At 47.0% G+C, this 9,674-nt stretch overlaps 1 protein-coding gene across 1 annotated transcript in view; it reads left to right on the plus strand.

The window, feature by feature from the left end:
- The window catches only part of LOC110204381 (receptor-type tyrosine-protein phosphatase epsilon-like), a 49,702-nt gene extending 43,148 nt beyond the window's left edge, over nucleotides 1–6,554 (plus strand). The window contains 2 exon segments of the mRNA XM_078150652.1: nucleotides 1,386–1,521; nucleotides 2,862–6,554. Coding sequence (XP_078006778.1) covers nucleotides 1,386–1,521; nucleotides 2,862–2,936 — 211 coding nt within the window. The 3' untranslated portion in view covers nucleotides 2,937–6,554.
- The last annotated feature ends 3,120 nt before the right edge of the window (nucleotides 6,555–9,674 follow it).

The raw sequence follows: 9,674 nt of genomic DNA on the forward strand, positions 1-9,674 counted from the left end.
AGGTTCTCTTTTTTAGGCTTTCCTTGATTATAAAGAAGTCTGGGCACAGTGAGCAAAGGAGAAGGGAAAACAAACCCGTCTGATTTTGGTTCGACTCGGTCCTCCTCTGAATTCAGCCTCTGTTCAAGGTTCCGATGGCGGTCCAGTTTGGAAGTGAGGCCAGCATCTTGAATGTCAAGCCCACAAGGACTTGAGCTGGCTCTGGCCACTCTAGGTGATGGGGGCCCGTGACAAGTGTTCACTGCCTTTGATTCTCCTATCTTATTTCCCTCCAAGCCCAGCTGGAGTACCAGCTCCCATGGGAAGCCTTTCCTGATTCCTCTCCTTATTACCTCTTATCCTACTTATGTCTGCGACAATTTAAGTCAACAAGCGCTTGCTATGTGGTAGGCTGAGTTAAGTGCTGAATGTAAATACCACCCGAAAGACAGATGGTCCCTACCCCCAAGGGGCTTACATTCTAATGGGGAAAGGGAAGCTGAAAAAGGGGCAGAGATTGGAGGTGCCCATGGAGGGGGGACGGGTGTGCAGCCTGAAGAGAACATAAGCTTATTGGGGCAGAGACTCTGGTTTTTGTCATTGCTGGTGCATAGAAGACATGTAAGAAATGCTTGAGTTTTCTCTTTTATTGAAATTGTTTCCCAGTTCACAAAAATTGATTTTCTCTCACTCCCATCCCTTCCAAGTTAAAAAAAGAAAAAACAAAACCTTATAGCAAATATCCACAGTCAAGCAAAACAAATTGCCACATCAATAAATGCTTGTGGATTGGTGGTTAAGGATGACGGAGGTTGGAGCTTGGTTCGGTCCAAAGAAACCCTGGAAAGCAGCGCGGGGGTGGGCAGTGGATTATCTGCATGACTTCATGCCTTCCTTCCCTTCCTGAGCCTTTGGTAACATAGAGCGATGGCCCATTCGAGTAACATCTAACTGCCCATAATGTGCGAAGCCCTAACAAAGCTGAGAGACGGACGAAGACAAGTCAGGCCGCTCCCAGCCCACCTTGTGGGGCTTACAGGCTAGTCTGGGCTTGACAGAGGCCCGGCTGCTGCATTCCTTGCCAGAGAACCAAGGGCTGTTAGGTACCTGTGGTCTTCATAGAAACAGGAGGCGGGACTCCACGTTTACCCTCACCACTCAGAGCCTAAAGTCGCTACGAGGTTCGGAGCATCTTTCCGCCTCCTCGGCCTGAGGGGAATCTGAGAAGGGGTGGATGCTCTGTCGCTGTCCAAACTTGTCCGGAGCTTGGGCCGAGGGCGGGAACGCCATCCCTGCTCTCCTGGCTTTCCTCCCTTGAGCACCGCCTCTGGGTGTTGTCTGCTACGTCTTTTCCGACGAGCTTTGGAGGCCAGGTGACCCTCATCACGTCCTTTTCTCCCCAACAGCGCGGGAGCTGGGCGGACAGGTACCTTCATAGCGCTCAGCAACATACTGGAACGAGTCAAAGCCGAGGGACTCCTGGACGTCTTTCAGGCCGTGAAGAGCCTGCGACTGCAGCGGCCGCATATGGTGCAAACCTTGGTAGGCTACGGGGTCCAGCGTGGGGCCTGAGCAAGGGTGGAGAGGTGTGTGAGCCCGGGAAGTGCATTTGGCACAGGGGAGAGCCCAGGCTAAAGGCGGCCCAACCGCCTCTCCCACGCCACCGCCCGGCCCTGCGTCATCACAGGATTTTTGTCAACAAGCAATAAGTGCCTGTTGTGGGCAAGAAACTGAACTGGGCCGTGGAGGACCAAGAGCCCCTGACCTCAAGGAGCTTACTTTCTCCGGGGGAGGGGAAGAATAACACAGGCACACAAAGACTTAAATAAATACTAAGATATGTAGGGGTTGGCTCACGCAGGACTGGAGGAATCAGGAAAGGCTTCGGGTATAAAGGGGCCCTGGGCTTTGAAGGAAGGGGCGGGGCAGGGCTGGGGGAGGGGGGAGGACGTGTGCTTCATCACTGGACCCTTTTTCAGGCCTTGCAAGCGCATTAAAAGGGTTTTTGTTTTTTGTTTTGTTTTGGGGCTGTTGGAAGGGGGGCTTTTTGTTTGTTTTGGAGTTGAGAAACGAAAGCCACGAAGAACTAACACTTCCATTGGCCAGCGCAAAGGCCAAGGGTTTTCTGGAAGAAGCGCCTTCCTCCTCCCCGGACTGAGAAGCAGCCTGGTTTCGGGCAGCAGATGACCTTTTTAAAAGTTGCCGGGACAAGCTAACTGTTTTCTCCAAGTCTCTTTATTTGACCCACTTTTCCGTGGTTTTCCCAAATGAACGCAGCTGCTGTCTTCTCTCCCCCACACTGACTCTCCGACCTCCCATCCCGTCCCTGTCCAGGCGCTCCCTTAGCCCAGAGATCTCCTTTGGTGCATTGGCTATGATCCCCTCCGAAAGCGGTTTGTCTCCGTCCCACAGCTCACTGGGACGAGAGCTCATCGATTCCGGTCTCTGAACTTAGCACAGTGCTGGGCGCGGAAGAAGCCGCAGGCTTGCTGGTTGACTCGGAGCTGACCAATCTGAAAAACAACTCAGATTTGCATCTTTACAATCCACGGTCTTGAAGCGGCTGTGTCAGACGTCCAAGTGCATCTCCTGAGGCTTTGTTCGTTCGTATTTTTAGGATTATGAAAATTTTCAAACTTAATTAGGCAAACTCAAAATTGCGTTCCCAAAATGTGCTAATCTAGTCTAAAACCATACACTGGCATTGTCAATCTGAAAAGACTGCTGTACTTTCAAAATAACAAACCAGAACTGAAAGGACAGAACCTTGTAGACAGAAATAGACCCATATTTTTAGGCAAATTGGCAGGATGTTAGATGCTAGGGCGGGCTGCTAGTCATGGAGAATCAACAGGCTGTTTATCTGTCTTTTTTTTTTTCAGGAGCAGTATGAATTCTGCTATAAAGTGGTACAAGATTTCATCGATATATTTTCTGATTATGCTAACTTCAAATGAAGATTCCTGCCTTAAAATGTTTTTATTTTAATTTAATGGTCAGTACAAATGTTTGTAAATCTTGTTAATTTATTTCATAGTTGACATTAATGTTGTTTCTAATTCCTGTGTATATATTTTGTTACACTTTAAATATCACCTGCTCTAAAAGATAGAAATTAAACCTAACAGCATTATCTTTTTTTTTAATTGGCATAACGTGTTAAGTAAAATCATCTGCTACACACATGTATATATTGCTCTGCCAATGGCAGTCTTATTTTCCCTTGTAGACAGCTTAATAATGCATTTCATTTCAAAGGCTGAGCATCTCAGAATTTTGTATGGCCACCATTGGAGCTTGACAGATGAATAATCCATCACATGCTTAGCTCTGACACTGAAACAGCCATCCATTGTTTGTCAAACAGTTCAGGGTTCTCCCAGCACCACCAAGCATGCTTGGCTACCTTTGCTTTTGAAAGTCCTGGGCATCTCTCATTCCAGGGCACCCCCTCCAACTTTGGTTCATTCAGAGTCTAAATAGAGGGTTTTTAATTTTTTATTTATTTATTTTTTTTGGCAGTTGGTGTTAAGTGACTTGCCCAGGGTCACACAGCTAGTAAGTACCTGAGGCTGAATCTGAACTCAGGTCTTCCTGACTTCAGGGCCGGTGCTTTATCCACTCCGCCACCTAGCTACCCCCTAAATAGAGGGTTTTTAAATCTTCTATTTTAATCTACATATTTCATTTTCATTTTTAAAAGATTATATACCATTTAAAAACCTGGACACAGGCCTAAGACATGGAATAATTTTATATCCATACATACATATATACACACATACATATATATGTGTGTGTGTGTGTGTGTGTGTGTGTGTGTGTGTGTGTTTTGGCCAGGGCTGTCTACCAAGGACCCCAGCTTCATGCCTGCTGGGTGGGCCCCAAGAGCACCCACTTTGCCTTTTAAGGAGCACATAGGAAACACTTATAGTCAGGCCAACCTGGATTGTTCAGGCTTGCCTCCAATTCAGTGACTCCAGAGGTGACTCAAGTTTGACTTGGCTCAAGCTCTGCCGAAGACATGTTTGTTGTCCCGGAATGATGCCAAGAGCAGCTTCTGCCTCCCACCTCAAAAAATACCCCATGAGCCCCCAAAGCGTCTTTCCAGATTTCCCTTCCAGAGCCAGAAAGTCTTCAAAGCAGAGTGCTTTAGCCGAGGCATCCAGAGAAATAGAAGTAACTTGCCTTCAGATTCTCTGGAAAATACTTTAGTGTGAAAACTTGTCCTGTGTAAAGAACTGTAATTCTTTGTTTTAAAACACTTTTAAAGTCTATTTAGATTTGTATGATCTTTTTAAAAGTATCTCTTAAGGTTAAAACAGAGACGAGGAAGTCCTCCAGTTTGTTTGGGGATTGTAATACCGCTGAAACCTTATGTACAGGAGGGAGATTGATCCCACCAGAGAACAGGACTGACTGACATAGGGGTAAAGGAAGGTATAAAAGGAAGAAGGCTGAATGCCAGATTTAATTCAAGGATCTGTAGACAGAGATATATGAGCACAAAAGAAAAAAAAATCTTAACCCCATTTGATCTAAGTTACTGCATCCACAGGTTGCAGCTGATGAATTTTTTGTCTTTATTTACAAATAGAAAAGTCTCATTGGTAAGTCAGGGGATGGTAGCCTCAGGGCTCTGTTCTGGCTCGACAGGACAGGACTATCCCTCCCCCTGCTTTATGAATTTGAAATTGCTCCTCATAGTCCTATGCAGCACAAGCCCAGAGTTCCACCTGGCCTTCAGGCGATGTCTCAAGTATAGGAGGAGATGGGGTCCCCAGCTGGAGAGATCTAAAGCACACTGTCTGTGACCCTGCCTCATCATGCCCACAGGCTGCCTGGCACAGTGCCCCATCTTTATTTGTAGTATCAGCATGCACTGAATGTCCCCGATGCCAGAGGAGGACATGTCCAAAGGGATGGCAGGGATTGTTAAAATGCCAACAGCCAAAGGTCTTTGTTTGACTAAAGAAAAAGAAATTGAAAGGCTAAAAATCTTCAGCAGTGATGCAGGGGTCATGGGAGCATGAGCTTAAAGCTGGAAGCCCTAGAGATCCTCTCCTCCAGCCTTGTCATTTTTTTAGAGGAGGAGACTGAAGGTCTGAGAAGTTACAGAATTGCCAGAGGTCACAAAGGTAGTAAGTGGCAAAGTCTGGATTCAAATCCATGTCCTTTATGTACAAATCCAGTATTTGTGGTTAAGTCTAACATTAACGTCTTTGAATATCTTCAAGGCAAATTCACTTGCCGTATTCTGGGTTTTTGTTGTTTTCATCTTAAGTTGATTCAGGTTCTGTGCTTTGATCCTGGATTCTTAAGCAGCCATTACCTGATCAGAGCTGACATCTCCAATCAGGAAGTATTGTAGTGGCAGGAATTAGGATCCTTGATGGAGAGCTGGAAGGGGACTTCAGAGGCATCTGGGACTGCCCCCTCACTTTACAAATGAGGAAACTGAGGCCCAGAGTGGAAGGGTGGAAGTAGCTTGGCCCAGGTGATGAAGGAAGTTGAACTCAAGTCCTCTGTCTCTAAGTTCAGTTCTTCCCAAGGGCAGTCCTCAGGACAATGGTCCCAGTGCTCCCCCCTTACCTTATTCCCTGGTGCTGGTCCCAGTCCACCATTGTGGGATCTCCAAGGTCTCTTCCTTATCTCTAGCTCTGGGATCCATGTTAGGATTGGGGGGGTGATCTTCCCACTACTTTCTTCCTCCACATCAACCTAATAAATAAATTAATTAAATATTCCATAGCAGAAAAGGTCCAGAACCCCCTGTCCCTTTTAGAAGTAGAACTTGACAGACCCAGACCTCTGGGCTTTACCTTCCCCTTCCCCTTGGGGTGCCCCCAACATTGATGGCAGCCAGGCATCCTCTGCCCTGGCTGGCCTCGGGCTGTGGCCCAGCAGAAGACCCTTGTGCGTTGTGTCTCCATCAGCATTTATCACTGCTATGTTTGATGGGCCCAAAAGTAGCCCAGAAGAGAATGATCTGGTGAAACATTTTCTCCACTCGTCACTCAGGCTTTAGTCAAGTGAAGCAGGCCTCCTTCTCCAACCAGCCTCCCTCAGAACAAGTGGCTCTTCTTTTCAAGTTTCCTCTGTTGCATGTAACTATTAAAATGCCAAATAATGATGAGAAGGTCCCTTCTGATCTGTGTGCCTGATTGGTCACTGTGTGACCGCCTGAACTATTGCTTTTCCTGTGTTACATTAATGAAGAATGCAGACTGTGCTTTCCAAAGGGATTTCTATGTGTTTTTAAGAGCTTTTCAAAATGAGCCTGACACTTGTGTTTCAGCATTTTGAAACATTTCCACATTACCTTTTTTTTAAAAAAAAGTAAGATTATGGGTACTTTTTTTTTGTTTAACCAAACTGTGTTTAATTTATGCACAATATAATATATGTATGTATGATACAGTCCCAGTGATCATGCCTTCTTTTATTCCACTTATAATTTGATCTGGCTCTGTTTATCGCACCAGTGAATGTTGCTGAATTCTTTGTATATGCAAATTGCAAGATCTAATACATTCAGAGGGAAGGATCAATCTTCCCTTGCATTTTCAGCCTCATTTTGGTCTTTAAATCTGTTCATTTCATACCCATACTATGCATGCATCTAGACTAGGAATTCAACAGCAACTGAAAATTCATTATGTAGATAAGCTATTTTATAGTTTTAAAAAGTCTGTTCACTGCAGGGTTGGGAGCCTGCTACCAGCAGGCCAGAGCTGGGGCCCAGCTGGATTTCATGGCCGACCAAGGGGAAAGTCCCCTGGGAGGAGATGTTGTCCTGTCAGTCCCTGGAGCTCTGGAGGAATTGGCCCGGCTGGCTCATTTACAACAGGATTCTGAGCAGTGATTAAGCAGGATTTTATCAGCGTTCTCTCTCCCACTAGTAGCTGTGGGTCTGACTTACCAAATAGCCAAGATAGCCATTAGCGCATGGGCTGCCTCACAACAGCACACAGCATGCACACCCAAGAAGAAAATGCCTGGCTACAGAAATGCTGCCAAGAAGGAGGAATACCCCAGTGAGCCCACAAGTGCTCCCCGGGTCCAATCTGCCTTTTTAAAAAGTTAATCAATTAATTTTTAACCACATCTCTTCTCTTGTGATGAGAAATCCTGACCCGATCAACGCTGAGTAAATCCCTTCTGCCTCCCCTCTTGTCCCTGGCCACTAGCACCAGGACAGCCCAGACTAACTTGGAGTTTTGCAGGCCTGGCCACATTGGGGAGGTGGGGGCAGAGCCGGCCAGCTTTATCCTGTTTCATGCAGTCACACAGTAGTGGCTGCTGCCTTACACCTAATAGCATCTGTCCACTCCCCCACCATCCTGCAGAGGATGAGGCTGATTATTTCCTTAGCTGGACTGAGATCAGTTTTACAAGAGGCTGTTCATAGCCCCTGATGTCATGCTATCCCACTGGGTTTCATTTTCAGCACCACATTGGGAAGAACAATTCTGTTTTGTTGGGTGGGGTAGAGGGCGGCAATTTTGGTCCCATAGAATCCCTCTCAAATAAGAAAAGCCGTCAGGCTCCTATGATCTGCCGGTCTCTTAGAAAAGGTTATTATAATTGGACAAATCAGAAGAGAAAATCTCTAGTATTGGAGAATGCCAGCATCGCCTTGAGGCCCATGAGTAGGACTGTATGTGCCTCAGCCAGTGGAGATGCTCGGTGAGTCTCTGACCCCCATGTAGCCCACATTTAGGATTCGGTGTCAGAAGCTCCCACAACACTGCTTCCTCCCAGACACTGCGGCAAGTGCCTTCCCTCCCCCACCCCAGGCACCATCACACGAGTTGGCCTTTCACGGGCCATGAGATGCTAGGGCAGCCACGAGAGAGATATTTGGAGCATAGCTATGGCTCCAACAGTCTCTAGTATGGAAACCCAGAATCCCAGATCAGGAGAGAGCTTCCCCCTTTTAAGGAAAATGTCTAGCACAGGGTCCTGAACCCCTTTGTGTGTCCTGGACCCTCTTGGCCATCTAGTGAAGCCCATAGATGTCTTCTCAGAGGCATGTTTTTCAAGACATAAAATAAAATATAAAATCTTACAAAGGAAACCAATGATGGTGAAATAGTTAACAGCTTCCCCCCTTCCCCCATGAAGAACCTCTGGTTGGGGCTAAAGATTGAGTGAATGGCCCTGCTGCTAGCCCCCTCCTCAAGGCCCACTCCCCCTCTCAGTGAAATAGCTTGACCTCTCTGCACAGGTGAGCCAGACTGGAGTAGCCAGTTGCTGGAACTCTCTCCCCTACCCCCATACTTCACACCAGGCCCACCTTCAATCCTTCATTCCTCATGTCCCAGCCTCTGCCAGCCCTGTTTGTCCCCACAGAGATCAAGTGCAGTTGTTTTGTGGGGGCTCTCAGAACAGTCTGGGGACAGGTCCCAGACCTAGATTCATTTGGATTAGTGAGCCCCCAGGGTCAGCAGCACACTGTGGCTAACTTCAGACATCCCGGGAGCGGGACTTCACCAAGAGAAGTCTCTGAGTTCAAACCCAAGTCCTCATAAAACTCCAATGTGTAGCAGGCCCCAGACAAATGCTTGTGGCCTTGGACTGCATTGAAGGGGTCTCATTCCTTCATCCTGGTGACAGCCACCTGCATCAACAAGCAGGTGGACACTTGTTCCTTTGGGCTAAGGACCTGAGCCCCAGATGGAAGTCTGGGGAAGAATCCTGAATCCTGTGGGCCTCTGAGCTCTCCAGTGGTCCCTATGTAAGAGCCTTGTGGTGTCGCTTCCCAGGGATAATTCACTTCAGCCCTGAAAAGAGAAAAACAACCCAATTTGGACTTAAGAGAACCTTCAGAACAGACAGAGCAAGAGGACCACTTTGGTGTGTGTGTGTGTGTGTGTGCGCGCCTGTGCTCTCTCTCCTCTCCCCCATCCTCCATGCAAGATTTTAACAAAATGCCCAAAGGGGAAAACTACCTCCCACCGTTCTGGATGAAATAGGATCTTTTCCCCTTTTGTGTGGACTCTATCTATGGAGATGGGCTCGGGGACTGGGAGTGGGGAACCTTTATCTGACTCTCGGCTTGTCTCCCAGGACCAAGGTCACATCCTCATAGTGTTTGATGAGTTTGCAAAGCATGGTCCATGCCCTTCCCTCATTTGAACCTCACAACAACACTGTGGGGTAGATACTGCTGTGCTTGTATTCCCATTTTACAGATTAAAAAACTGATATTCCAAGAAGTGAATCTTGCCTATGATTACAGAGCTGGTAATCGTCAGAGGCGGGTTTTGAATCTAGATCTTCATGGTTCCACAACCACTTCCACACTATCCTACTGCCTCACCTGACTACTGAGGTTAAAAATATTTCCAAATGGGGAGGCGGGGCCTTCCTCTGCATATCAGAAACTCTTAGGCAGCCTTCCAGCAGATCACCAGAAGGACTTCACTCAGCACAGTGCCTGGCACAAAGCAGGCACTTAATAAATGCCGATTGAATTGAATGAATTGACAAGGCCTCCATTGAACATCAAGTCCATTGGCTGTTTGAAAGGGTAATCAGGCAACCAATGCTGCTGCATCATTGTAGCCAGGGTCACAAGAGTAGAATGCAAAGGGCTGCTATTCCAGCCCACTCCTCACTACAGACATATTCACTGATGATTCTCCCCTAATTCACATTTAATTAATAATTAGATAACCAATAAGTAACTA

The sequence above is a fragment of the Phascolarctos cinereus genome, unplaced genomic scaffold (assembly GCF_003287225.1).
Source record: "Phascolarctos cinereus isolate Bilbo 61053 unplaced genomic scaffold, phaCin_HiC Scaffold_3;HRSCAF=262, whole genome shotgun sequence".
In the NCBI taxonomy this organism is placed as follows: domain Eukaryota; kingdom Metazoa; phylum Chordata; class Mammalia; order Diprotodontia; family Phascolarctidae; genus Phascolarctos; species Phascolarctos cinereus.